A 14,628-nucleotide genomic window follows, 5' to 3' on the forward strand; every position below is an offset into this window, starting at 1 on the left:
CAATTCCGGTGAAGGACGTGATGACGTCAAACCGGAAGTGTTTACGCTATGGACTTCTGGCCTTCAAAATAAGACAACGGTCGTGGATGCAGCCTGCGGGAGGCACGCTGGACATTTTAATCCGTTAATTTCAGGAGCACTAAATGAGTTAAAAAGATAATTCAAAGACTTGAAAAAAAGAAAATCAAGATTTTTCAAAAAATAGCAGATCTACAAGCTCGCAGCGTGGCACTCAGTGCCGCACTGTGAGCTTGTATATCTGCTATTTTTCAAAAGTTAAAGCATTAAATAATTCTAGGTCTAAATGGCTTAACAAACATTCCATTCCTTACTGTTGGGTAACTCCATGAAGAAATGGATATATAAGTTGTCATATTCAAAGCCCTTGGCTGAGACTGGGAAGAGAGAGAAAGAGATGCATAGAGTAAATGTAAACAGCATAAATGTTATAATGTATAATGCACAAGTCTTTTATTACAAATGCACGCTCTTAACCAAAAACTACAAGCCCGTAATATGTGTATATGTGTCCCACACTAATGATGATCAGGTGGGTTAGAATTAATCGATGTCTGTGGTCCGTCGGTTGGTCCAAAAAACGAATAAAACAACAAAAACATTAAAAAATATATATTATTCCACAACTCACCTATCTCTCCATTCACCAGCAGACGTAGAACACCAGGAGGAGGCTACAAGGAAAACAAAATACTTCATCACAAAGCAAAATAATAATAATGATAATAATAATTTATATACAGATGCATCTAAAAAAAATAGACTATTGTGTAAAAGTAAATTTTCGTCTGTAATATAATTCAAAAATTTGACACTTTCATATATTCTAGATCCATTGCACATGCAGTGAAATATTGAAAACCTTTTTTGTTTGAATTTTGGCCATTTTAATGGCATACAGCTCATGAATATTAAAAAAATCCATATGTCCTAATTTTACAATATTACACGAGACCACTCAAAACAAGGATTTATAATAGAGAAATGTCATCCTTCTGAAGTCAGAGTTGCTTGAAGTCCAGTGTGAGATTTAGATGGATCTGCATACAGTAGTTAGGCTTGACCTTTGTCAGCATATGTGGACAGCTGAATACTACGAAGCTGCTTTTCTTCTAACCGTTTTTAAAGATTTTGCATTGTTTTTAATCTAGATCTGCAAGGGTTGAAAAAGATCTGAACATTTCTGAACATTTTCACCTATAATGACATGTCATGCCAATAATGGATGCCAGCGTTAAAGGGGAATGATAGTGTAATGATCAGCACCACTTATCATTGTGACGATGTTTAAAAATGTCATTTGTTTGTGTATGAGGTAGTGTATGTGTGGTACATTACATAAAAACACCACAAAGGTTGATTATGAAACAACTTTACCATTTCAAACTCCTGTCCAACGAGGCTGTTGAGATATTCTTTGTGCCGCACATACAGCTGTGAACAGGGAAAAACATGTGTTAAAGGGTCAGTGATGCCTACGAAACTATTTACAATTTAGGCCCTTAGCAGACGCTCTTATCCAGACTAGAGCAACTTACATTAAGCAGGTAATACATCAATACATCAACATCAATACATCAAATGCAATATCAATCATATCAATCTAGAAAAATAGTGTAGGTAGACTAAACACCTAATCAGTAAAAAAAAACTAAAAATGCTATCTTTCATGTATGGTCATTGAGGGTAGGCGAGTACTACGGTAGTGCTATGGGCAGGGACGTGCTGGGCCCCTGATTCGGCCCGGGAAAAAGAGTTGGAGAGGCCCTCATCTGCTGCTACTCAAAGATTTGCCATTACAGATCATGACAAGTGACAAGCCAGTGGGCCAATTACATGAGTTATATTTCGTCGTTGTCGGGTGGAAACCTTGTATGTCCAAAACCGTTTGTTTTGTATTTATCATTTTAAAAATGATTTAAGCTAGTGAAAACAGCCGATCTACAAGCACACAACGCCTCGCACCGCGAGGCGTTGTGTGCTTGTAGATCTGCTGTTTTCACTACTTTTGTGCAACGGCCTTGTATGAAGCAGGGCTTTGCTTTGCGAAAAAAATGTACAAATTTGAAACTTGGAGATACGAGGTTTCTGCCCGACAGTGACGATTTACTTTGTTGGCCGCCCAGCCCCCAAAATGAAACGAAGGCCGACATTTCATTTTACATTTTTTCCTAATGGCCGGCCTGGACCGTCCAGGAACGAACCGGCCGTTCGGGAGTTGTCCCGCTTTTCCCAATGGCCAGCACGTCCCTGGCTATGGGCCTAGGTGGAGTCTGAAGAGGTGAGTCTTCGGGCCACGGCAGAAGCCAGGGAGTGAGTCTGTAGTTCTAAGTGTGACAGGGAGTTTATTCCACGGTTTGGGGGCCAGGAGGGGGAATTGTCGCTAAAAACCTGGGGTTTTTAGCGAGGGTTCTGTCAGCATCCCTGTCTTAGCTGACAGAACTTGGTTCAACCATTTCAACCATTCTTCCTGATTGACTCTGTTGTTTGGCTTCGGTTCTTTGGCGATAGCTTTGAGAAACAGGGATTGAAAGGGGAAGCCAGAGCACTCACGTCTTTGTAAATGTGATGTTCCCTCTGCTTCTCCTCTACGTTCATGGCCGTTGACACGTTCTCCACAGTGAGGCGCCAGACCTCTTTCTTCTCCCCCTCCGTCTCAATCCTACACCACAGAGTCAGGCAATACAATGCATTCATGACAACATTTCTGGGAACTCAGATTATGCCTAAATATCATGATAAACCATAATATCGCTTATCGTCCCATCCCTAATGCTAACTACTGATAGCCATTCCTGCTCCATCATTGGTACTGGTACAGAGAGCAACTACACTCCTTGGCTACAAGCTTGCATGAGTTATCTCCAGTAAGTAGAAAGATGGGTTATTTTTTAATGTTTTTGAAAGTATGAAATAGGGCTTAAAGGAGTAGTTCACCCCCAAAATGACTTATATTTTCTATTGATTACTCACGCCATGAAGACTTGAATTCAATAATATTTTTAGCTTTTTTGTCGTATTCCCAATACAACAATTTGATTACAATAAATGTAAAAAATACAAAAAAGTATTATTGAACTCAAGTCTCCATAGCGTGAGTAATCAATAGAAAATAAGTCATTTTGGGTTGAACTACTCCTTTAAGTGATGAAAAGCAGGAAAAGACAAAACTTAGCCCATATCACGATATTAAAATATCCCAAACATCTCTAGTCTTGTGTCACAGCATTTGTAAATCTTGAAGAAGTGCGAAGAGTTGTTGACTTGCCGGTAGGGATCTTTGTCTTTATTGAAGTCTGGTTTGATGATGACCACTCCGTTTCCATCTGCTCTTATGGTTACCAGCAAACACTCACTGTCCTTCTGGCCCAGTCTGACAAAACACATGCACATCATCAGAGCCAGCACTGAACCCCAGCATCTAATCACAACTTTTTAATTCTGCTAGATTTGAGATCAGATTCATATAATCATAGAAATCTACTACTCTACATCTCAGTAGGTGATGTTTGTAAACATGTCTTAACTAGGTATGGGACGATATGAAGATTTCATATCCTGATTATTGTGGCCAAAGAAATCGCGATTTACGATATTATCCCTATAATCAAAACATCCCCAACATCCATTATCCTGGGGCGGAACATTTGCAAAAAAAATAGCAGATGTTGTGAGCTTGTAGATCTGCAATTTATTTGGCAAAGAGAGTTGGTAGAGAGTGGAAAAAAGACTGCATCAAATATTATAAGTAGCTTTTACCAATTATACAGGGTTTAAGTGGTACCGGATATGCAGCTCAGCAAATAAAAGGTGAATTGATCCCAGTGCATGAAGGAGGACAATATCACAATTAATTAAATCTCCACGATCGTGAGTGTTTTTTCATCACGATAAACGATAATATCACTTACCGTCCCATCCCTAGTCTTTTTTGAGCGGTGGTCACACCGTCTCCATAGCGTGGCCGTGTGTGTACTGTGTAGGTATGTTTGTATGTATGTGGGTGGGTGGGTCTGTCTGTATGTAGCCTCAAGCCTGTGGTGTAGTACCTTTTATGACCACACATGTTAAGGGAGGGGCGCTGTTTTCAGGCCAGGCCAGGCACACACACACACACGCACGCACACACACACACACACACACACACACACACAGGGGGGGGGGGGGGGGGGGGGGGGGGGGTAAACCACCGCTCAGTTCACACGGGTGTGATTTTTTTTTTACTAATAATTTTTTATCCCACGATTTTGCAACCCATTTTCACCCAGTGCCAATGGACGAGTACCGGCTCCGCCCCCTCCAAAAGCTGCCTCCGCCACTATCACAGCGCGCCGCTATTGGCTACATTCACTTCAATGGGAAATACGGCGGATTGTACACACATTTTACACATTAAATACTAATTCAGTGTTGGACCCATAGAGCTATAATAATAAGGTTGGACCCAGAGCTTCGAAATCTCTTCCTGGCATGCGTTGGAGGAAGGTGTAGTAGCCTACACGGCTAATGGAACAAAACTATGGAACAAAACCGCAGAGGAATATTTGGGGAAAAAAAGGGAGGAAGCCCCTGTCTGTTGGACCACAGATCGCCGTTTTTTATATAAAAAAGCCGATTTAAATATGAATACACTGTGTTGGCTAAAAGGCCATTGACCATGACTACAACACCTTATTTGTTATGTAAAATAGCTGCTGATAAAGTAGCCTAATGATGAATGAACAACGCGAAGTGTATTTTTTCTGACATGCAACAGGATGCGTGCAGGTGCGTCACAAGAGGGGGGAGAGGGACTGAGTTACTAAGGCCCAAGGTGGAAGGGCCTTAATTATTTTATACGTTAGCTATTGAAAAATAGCAGATTATATAAACTCGAGAGTGCCGCGCTGCGAGCTTGTATATCTGCTATTTTTGAAATCCCCAGATGAAGAACATTCATGTGGGCCCGCAGTGAATCCTTGTACCCAGGGCCCAGAATTTGGTGCGACGACACCCTTGGCTGTATTTGCGACTCGCTGCGGCTAAAACTTTTCGGAATCGAGACGTTTTAATGCCAGAGATATCATTTATAAGCAATCGACATGATAAGAAACATGTAGGCCTAGCCTACATTTGATGCAGTTTATTCTGGTTGTTGTGAAATAAGAGAAATAGACAGAGTAGGATACTGCCTACCTCATTCGTCGCTATAGGCTGTTTAAACACCATCATCACAGATCAAATAAATACATTAACACGCCGCGTCAAATTCACTGGTAGGTATATTTATTTGTTGTCTTTCTTACCTTATGTACACAACTGTCCAGTCCAGTCAGTGATAAGTTGCTTTATATCAGATGAAGTAGCCTATTCCTTGGTGCTTCTTCATATAAACACATAGAATGTTTGTGTTGGTATAAATGAGTAGCCTACACATATTTTCTCAGTTCATATGACTTGATGAAAGTAACTCATATTCCGCCCAGGTCAATAACACTAATCATTATAATGGCATGAATCGATCTAAACAAATAAAGTCTGTGCTGATAATGATGATGGTAGTATGCTTATGGTTTATGTTAGGCAGGCCACTTAATAGATATATAGATAGAGAGATATCTTTATTATCCCAAGGGGGATAATCAGTAGCTATTTAACATAACAAATAAGGTGTTGATGTTATAGTCATGAGCCATTTAGCCAATACAGTGTATTCATATTTAAATCTTTCCGAGTCAGTGTAAAACGGCTCTGAATCCAGCAGAGAACTTCTGTATTCTCTGCTGCTTTGTTTTAATAGGCCTACATATTTTTCTAATTTCATGCCAGGTCTTGTTGACGGATTTGGAAGAGATTTCGAGGCTCTGGGTCCAAAACGCGACATGCAGTGTGTCTGTGTGTGACATTCTCCTCCATCGTGCTGACAGTGTTGTTGAATGACTGAGTGAGGAATGTCGGACTTCAAAGCAGTAACGTGGAGGGAAAGGTGGGGGCGGAGCTCCCGGTACTCGTCCATTGCCTATGTAATCCTGGGCTCTGCTCTCCCTCTGCCGCGCCTGGGGAGACAACGGACTGACCTCATGCTTCCTTCAATGCATGAGTAGTCCAAGTTGTTTCTTTTCACCTGACAGGGGGGATTTCCCCGGGATGGACGTAGCGCGTGGAAGGAACACGTTATTCCAACCAGTTCCTTTCCCCTCCATCAGGCGCCCCGGCTGGCCAGGGGGAGGCATTATAGAGACCAGGATTACTGCATGTTTTTGTAAGGGTATCAACCCAGGGAATCGAACCCAGGATCTTCTAGCTGTGAGGCGACAGCGCTACCAACTACGCCACCGCACAACTGTATGTGTCAAAATGTTAACATAGTCTTACTGACTTTCCAGTAGAGCTGCCAATATTCCTAAGAAATGAAATTCGAATATTGGTCTTTTGACCCGAATATCGAATGTATTCGAACATTAATATTTATTTTTAATAATATTATTATTATATTATTATTATTATTATTTACAGGGACAATACCAAAAAGTACTTATCAAGTTGTAAAAAACACACACACACATTACTGTGATTATGGTAAGCTTACATTTCATATCACACTCACCATACCCATAACTTTCACTAGCCTCAAAAAAATAAATAAATAAATTACTTTCATATTCGAATGTACATATTATTTCCATATTCGAAGAATATTCGAAATTTGAATATTCATTTGGCAGCCTTACTTTCCGGGGGGACTCAGGTCCGCCATGATGTGCATGGTTTGCATGGCACTGCTCACAACATGGCTCCTCTTCACAAACTCCTCCGTCGGCTCCCAGTTGATCATCTTGGACTTGGGGACGCTGGAATCCCTGCATGGAGCACGCAGCAAAGCACACCACCGGGATGAACAAACGGACAGTAGGCCTATCACAGTTATCACATAATTGTCTAATCGCAATTATTTGAGGTAATCGCAATTATTTTGTCAAAATCGTCATAATCGTTTTCCACGTTGAGAAATGTTCATATAGTTTCAAACACTTTCAAACAGTAGTGGAAATAGCAGATCTACAAGCTCACAATGCATCGCATCGCGATCGGCTATTTCCACTATAAATGTATAACGAATAAAGTTATTAAATATTCCTTTGTATATTTAGGTTATCTATCTATCCAGTGCAACTTCAAAGCCAAACAGAAATGTAATTTTCATTCATATGCTCTGGTGTTCAGCGACAAAAAACACAATTAAATAGTTAGTCGCAATTATTTGTGTGACAATTAATGGTCAGGTAAAATGTCATAATGGTGACAGCCCTAACGGAGACCTTGGTCTCATCCCATCCTCAGAACACAGCTCTTCAGTAGAGTAAGGCAGTGGTTGCCAAAATGGCAAACTTTTCTGGATCAGGGCCCGTTTGAAAATCTCAACCGGTTATAGCCCGGGACCACCCATCTGACCACTTAACACCGCAGCAGAATGTCTGTTAAGTGGTATGATGGGTGAATTTTAAGAACCAATCGATTGTGTTCTGGCTTGGTTCAATGGAACTAACATATTATACTTAGTTAGGCCTAAAGGTGGTTGCACACTGCTGCGTTTTTCGGGCCGAATATCGGAGTGAATTTCGGAGCACGCAAATAAAAAAATCAACCTCACATTATGTCAGTCACGTTTGCACACTGCCGCCCGTTTCGCGCACCACTCGGTCCCTTGCTCTCTCCATCTCTCTCTCTCCTTGCCCTGAAAAACGCATTTCGCAACGAAAAACGCAGCAGTGTGCAACCAGCTTAAGTCCGATTTGAAAACGACCCACTGTTTTTCTGGAAAACGTATTACTCAGCCTCTGTAGCAGCTAGAAACAAAATTCCAAAACTATTTGATTGCTTACACCTTTGGCTTTCGTAGAAAAAGAAAATCCGAAAAACCTAAATATGACTGTACTACATACTGTACATGTACTGTAATAGACAAAAATGTGTTCCAGCCTGAGGGGGTAATACACTTTAACCCATTTAGGCTAGAATTATTGAATGCTTTAACCAGTGAAAAATAGCAGATATACAAGCTCACAGAGCTTGTAGATCTGCTATTTTTGAAAAAGTCGTGAAAATGTGTGCAAATCTTTGAATATATGTATTTTCAAAGCGAACGTTTGTAACTAAAATTTTGCTTCTGGGTGGTCCCTGGAACTGAATATTTTGAGATGGGGGTCCGTGGCCAAATACATATCAGTTTGGGGGTCCTTGACATGAAAAGGTTTGAGAACCACTGACATAGTAGTCTCTCAAGAACAGACTAACTGAGCTCCAGTTACGTGAAAAGGAGCTTTTCTTTGACGATGGCCAGCCAGATTGCTGACATAGAAACATAGGGTTTTTCAAAAAACCTTAGAAGGATTCAAAAGACGCTTATAGAATCGGGTCAAAATTCAAATATTCAAGATTTTTCAAAAATAGCAGATCTACAAGCTTGCAGCGCGGCACTCGGTGCCGCGCTGTGAGCTTGTATATCTGCTATTTTTCAATAGTTAAAGCATAAAATAATGAAACACAAAATTGTGTACCCGTTCTGAATGGGTTAAGGACTACAGGGAGCATTCATAGTGTTGCCTCGCTTCATAAAGTAAGGGTGTGTTTGGTTCGATTTGTTTGGATCTGAATTACAGTCGTGTCACGTATGGGTCCATCAATGACTTAGCTGGGGACCCCCATAGCGCACGTTGAGAACCATGCAGTGACCTTACACAGTGCGTCTGTCTGCCTGCCTCCTGTGTCTGATGCAGGCCATCCTCTCAGCCAGGAAGGTGGGGGTGAACCTGGCTGTGGTCACCAGATCCTGGGTGAGCTGCGTTCAGGATGGGGGGGGAAACACAACAGCTTGTCAAACCAACAACGCATGAAGTTCTTGTTATGGCTGAATAAACCTCATCTTACTTGATTATTTGATTGATGTAATACTTTATTAGACAGAAATGTAAACAGCACGAGATACAGTCAGACATTTGAGCTAAAAGGATAACAGTGAAAAGTCCTGGGGACTTGTTTCTATTGTGGTCCTACTGTATCCTGGTGGTCCTGATCATACTACAGCGTCACACAAAAGCATCAAAAGTAGCAAATCCACAAGCTCAAAACGAGGCATGAAGCAACGCATTTTGAGCTTGTAGATCTGCTGCTTTCGCTGTTCTTGAATTAGATTGTTTTGCAATCAGACAGACACGATAATAATTATGTATCAGGGCTTGACATTAGGGCTTGTCCTGTTGTCCGGGACAAGTAACAAATCCTTCCGGAGAAGCTCATTAAATAAAAATGTATTTGTCCGTTGGACAAGTGGCTCTTCACCTTTTCTCTTCACCTTTTCCGTGACCCTCCTGGCAGCTGTGTGCTGTATGCAGACTATGGACAGGCGATACCATGGAGTGGAGGGTGGAGGGAGCAAGGGGGGGTCGTTAGCAGCCCTTTTGTTATTCATTCCATTTCAATGTCTGACTCCTATGAATGCATTTAAGAAAGACCTTACTGTGAAATGTCTCATTTTTATCCAGACAAGTGGCTTTTGTTTCTGGACAAGTGAAAGGGAAATGTATCCGGACAAGTGCCTAAAAAAGTTAATGTCAAGCCCTGTGTACAGTGCTGTACATAGCCCAGCCCTAGTTGTTGCGGTAATGAAACGGTGTCCTCCTACCAGCTGGTTGAATGGGAGACAGCTGGTGTACGGGTCATGGTCAGTGTAGGTGAAGATCCTGTGGTTCCGTCTGCCCTTGTTCCTGTTCAGGGCCTTGATGTCTGAGTGGTACTGCTTCTCCAGAGGGCTCTGACACACCGCCTCACTCTGGTACACATCCGTCTCATACTACACAGAGAGAGAGAGAGAGAGAGAGAGAGAGAAAGATACAGGGAGAGATTAAAGCATCATTAGGTCTGACACAATTATTACATAATCCTCTAATAGAAATTACATTTTCATACATATATACGTGTGTGTGTGTGTGTGTGTGTGTGTGTGTGCGTGTGTGTGTGTGTGTGTGTGTGCGTGCGTGTGTGCGTGTGTGTGTGTAAATAGCAGATCTACAAGCTCACAACGCATCTGCGACGCGATGTGATGTCTGCTGTTAAACCGGAAGTGTGGTCCAAACAGGTCCAAATAATCTCCAGTAAACTCCCGCGGAAACAGGTGGATAAAAGCCAAAACAGAAATACAATTTGTATCCATATTATGTCACCAACATTAATCGCAGTTATTTGTGTGACAATTAATCGTCGCGTAGAAATTCATAATTGTGACAGTCCTGAGCATCATCAAGGTTTGCTAGACAGACTCCTCTCCCAGTGTACGTAGAACAGTGCTCCTCAAAAGTTTTTTTAATTTCAAGGACCCCCAGTTTGTTATGCATTACAAATGCTCCTAAACCAATATGTTTAGCTGGGGACCCCCTGGAACCCCCTCAAGGACCCCTGGTAGAAGTGGTCTGGTTGTACCAACCTGACTGAAGAGTTTCTCCTGCCAGCCCACCACCAGCTCCTCCTCATTGTCACCTGGTGGAGAATAACGGTCACCATCACTGCCCATTTACACCTGGACGCAAATCTGTGTCACTTTGGATTTGAACCACTGTAACCATTATTTTATGATTTAACTATTAAAAACTCATTCACTGCCAGAGTAAATACATCAATAATCCAGCTCTTGCCAGCAAAATCAGCGTTTCCTTATAGTCCAGGGGAGTTTTTTTCCGCAAAAAAATACCTAAAAAATTACTTTTTATAAAAAAGTTGATAAAAGTTGATCGGCAGGGAACCCTGTAGTTAAATTGTTGAACCGGCAGGGACTGTGTTAAAAAATAGCAGATCTACACGCTCACAGAGCGCTGCGAGCTTGTAGATCTGCTATTCGTGAAATCGTGAACATTTGTGCAAGTCTTTGACCCGATTCTATAAATGTCTTCTAAATCCTTCTTCTAAATCAGTGGTTCTCAAACTTTTTCATGTCAAGGACCCCCAGATTTACAAGAATTTGGCCACGGACCCCCATCTCAAAATATGTTCCAGGGACCACCCAGAAACAAATATTTGAGTTACAAATGTTGGCTTTTAAAAATATATATATTAAAAATAGCAGATGTACAATCTGAACAATGTGAAAAATAGAAATAGAAAATAGACGATCAACTATCATGAGCTTGTCTATTTGAATAGTATTTTTGCAATTTGAATTTGGGATTGTTTATGAAACGTTTTACCTATAAATAATAATGACATGCCCAAAATATGGATAGATTATTGTAAAATTATTAAAAGCAATATTATAAAATATCGATTCTGTATTTTTATTTGTATTTTTATTTGTATTATATGTAATTGATTAGTTAAGCTGTTGGAGCCCTAATGTAAAATAAAGCATTAAAGATGTCAGAATAGGGTGTCCGCGGGCCTGGTGGTCAAGGCACATACCACATACTAGGCTACAGTATGATGCCTGCTGGCGTCGCTGGTTCGATTCCCGATCCGGACGACCTTTGCCGCGTGTCATTCCCCATATCTCTCCCCATTTCCTGTCAGTCTACTGTCCTATCGAATAAAGGCATAAAAAGCCCAAAAACAAATCTTAAAAAAAAAGATGCCAGAATAATAACAGAAATTCAGTCCACATGCGTACGGTGTACCTGCTGGGGCTTGTTGTTGGTTGAGTGTGTCCAGTTCAATGGCTGGTCTGTCCTGCTGGGACAACACCTGCTGTTGAAGGTGTTGGGACAGCGCTGCTGTGGAGGTAATCCTCTCGATACGCACCCTGAGAGAGAAACACACAAATAGGGATGGGCCGATATGAACATTTCATGTCAAGATTATTGTGACCAAAGATATTGCGATTTACGATATAATCGCGTTAATCAAAATATCCCCAAAATCCATTATCCTGGGGCGGAATATTTGCCAAAACATAGACAATCTACAAGCTCACAATGCGTCACAATGCGTTGTGAGCTTGTAGATCGTTGCCTGGTTCCAGCCCAGAGACCCCGCCCACTCTCAGAGTGTAAAGCGTGAGCTGAGTCTGAAATCAGCTATTTTTTGGCAAAGAGATTTGGTAGATTGATTGATTGATTGATTGAAGAATTTATTAGAAGTTTGCAATAGAAAAAAGTACAGTTTCATGACAGTACAAATCACTGGTACAAGGTCAACTAAAAGGAGATCCTAGAAAGCCGAGGCTTATTTCCACAGGAACCACACTTTAAGTATCTCATATAACATTGAAAGACAGACGGATAGAACATAGTACTTTATCTAGGATAATATCAGTTTCAAAAACATAACATCAAATACAAAAGGCAGAATACAAAGAAAAAGGGGGGGGGAGCATGGGGGCTTAGTCTATTTACAAGTCACGGGTAGCTGCTGTCTGAAGGTGACTTTTCATACCAATTTTGAAGGAGGCTAGGGATTTGCTCTCCTTTAGGGCTTGTGGAAGGGCGTTCCACATGTTGATGGTATAGCAGGAGAACGAGTTAGCGCCTTGTTTAGTGTTAAATCTACGCTGATGATGATTAGTGGAGCTGCCTCTGGTGTTATGATCATGAACATCCTTGACCTTTAAGAAGTAGTTTGTCAGGTACATGGGAATCTTGGAGGTGTAGTGTATCTTGTACACCAGGCCCATTGCAAGATGCTGTACTCTGTCAGCTACTTTGAGCCACCCCACGCTTTCGTGGTGATGCTCGGTAAGGTGGGTCAGAGGAGGGAGACCAAGCACAACCCTAATTCGTTTGTTTTGGGCTGTTTGGAGCTTTAGCTTTAAGGCAGCTGGGGCGTCGCGATACCAGACAAGGACTCCGTAATCAATGAGGGGCCCAATAAGAGCACCTCCTAGTGTCTTTCGGGATTTAATATTGATCAGCGGGGCAACTCTTTGCAAGAAGCGAATTCGTTGATTGACTTTATTGATTACCTTGGTGGTCATTTTTTCACTGGATAGGTTAGCCTCCAGGATGCAACCCAGGTAGCAGATGTGTTTTTTTCTTTCTATCACAGTGTCACCTACTTTAATTGTGAAGTTCTCTACTAGGCTAAGTTTCTGACTAGATCCAAAGAGGATACATTCAGTTTTGCCTAGGTGAATTGAGAGTCTGTTGTCATTGAGCCAGGTGCAGAGAGTAGAGAGTGAAAAAAGACTGTATCAAGTGTGTTATTTCCAGGTCCGTTTTACCAATTAGGTAAAATGGTACCAGATATGCAGCTCGGCATGACAGAGGATAATTTCGAGATACAATTTTAATCTCCACAACACGATTATTGTGAGTGTTTTTTATCACGCTAAACGATAATAACTATTATCCTCCCATCCCTACACTCAAACACCATCACATACACACATATTTTCTATCATGCTATCCGGTGTACCGGTAGGTGCTTTTTCCATACCACTCACTACTACTATATTATCTATTTAGTGGGGATTCTGCAAAAATATGCATTTCACATTTCATTATCCAGATACCAATCTCTAAGAGCCAGTTAAAAATATATAGGCTATTTGATTTAATATCTGTCTTGAGGAGATGGTATCGTATTAGCAATTTAATATGTTGATAACTAGCCCCATATAGAACCTCAGTATGCAGCGAAGGGTGAGGTTCTATATGGGGCTAGTTGATAACATGTCTACGGTGGATTTTTATGAAACAAAAACTTTGCAGATAGAAAGAGGATAGTTCAAGCTTTCCATACAGCCGCAATGTTGGTGAGTTTGAGGTAATTGATTGATTGATTGAAGACTTTATTAGAAGTTTGCATAGGAAAAGGTACAGTTTCATGACGGTACAGTTCACTGGTACAAGGTCTACTAAAAGGAGATCCATGAAAAGACTAAGCTTATTTCCACTGGAAACCATTAAAGTATCTCATATAACATTGAATGACAGACAATTCACAATCAGATAGCGGGGAAAAAAAACATATTAAAACAAATCTAGTGTTGCAATTTGCAGCTATTACAGTACTGTATTTGCACATTGCCCCATAGTGAAATAATGAGAACCAAGGCTAGCTAAAACATATTGCACGTGAGCCAGAGCCAGTGTTGTTTACGATCGTTTCTATAGCAACCATGCAGAGCTGTGGTAAGTTACCCTAAACTAAACACCAACCTAACAGTTTGAACATGACTTACTTGATCCTCATGTTTTTCACATGGTCCCGGGAGCGGTACACAGCCTCTCCGGTGTCCGTGTTCCATCCATCTGTCATGTTCCCAGAAACCTGATGATTATATCTGTTTAATACACACAGGAGATAAGATTAAGAACCTGTTGAATTAAAGTCGGACTCGTTACCAAACGTCTGGTCTCTCAACAGGACATGATCAAAAGCGTCACTGCAGGAACAAACACAGAGTAAAAACCTGACAGAGGTTTTATAAGGTAACCATTAGATAACAATCGATAAAGGTTTGAATTGTTTACCGCTTCTGTGATTATAGTCGGCTAGCAGGCTAGCAGCTAAGTAAAAACAATAACAATGTCACTTCCGCTTCCGGATTTCAAAGTAAAGCCTACAGGCAGCTCGCCTGGCAAAACGCTGGCACGAATAACAGCAATATTTTGTAATTGTTTATTTGCACATTTAAAAGAAACGATA

At 41.1% G+C, this 14,628-nt stretch overlaps 1 protein-coding gene across 1 annotated transcript in view; it reads right to left on the reverse strand.

Annotated features, from left to right (window-relative positions):
- mks1 (MKS transition zone complex subunit 1) overlaps positions 1-14,258 on the reverse strand; it is a gene marked incomplete at its 3' end in the record, with an annotated part of 29,716 nt that extends 15,458 nt beyond the window's left edge. Inside the window, exons 1-11 of the mRNA XM_080749063.1 lie at positions 14,162-14,258; positions 11,658-11,782; positions 10,478-10,530; positions 9,680-9,847; positions 8,736-8,836; positions 6,729-6,857; positions 3,287-3,391; positions 2,572-2,680; positions 1,396-1,452; positions 650-692; positions 333-395 (exon numbers count right to left, since the gene is read on the reverse strand). Coding sequence (XP_080605189.1) covers positions 333-395; positions 650-692; positions 1,396-1,452; positions 2,572-2,680; positions 3,287-3,391; positions 6,729-6,857; positions 8,736-8,836; positions 9,680-9,847; positions 10,478-10,530; positions 11,658-11,782; positions 14,162-14,238 — 1,030 coding nt within the window. The 5' untranslated portion in view covers positions 14,239-14,258. The remainder of the gene's footprint in view (positions 1-332; positions 396-649; positions 693-1,395; positions 1,453-2,571; positions 2,681-3,286; positions 3,392-6,728; positions 6,858-8,735; positions 8,837-9,679; positions 9,848-10,477; positions 10,531-11,657; positions 11,783-14,161) is intronic.
- Between the last annotated feature and the right edge of the window lie 370 nt (positions 14,259-14,628).

This window comes from Nannobrachium achirus, assembly GCF_963921795.1.
Source record: "Nannobrachium achirus genome assembly, chromosome: 19".
Classification (NCBI taxonomy): Eukaryota; Metazoa; Chordata; class Actinopteri; order Myctophiformes; family Myctophidae; genus Nannobrachium; species Nannobrachium achirus.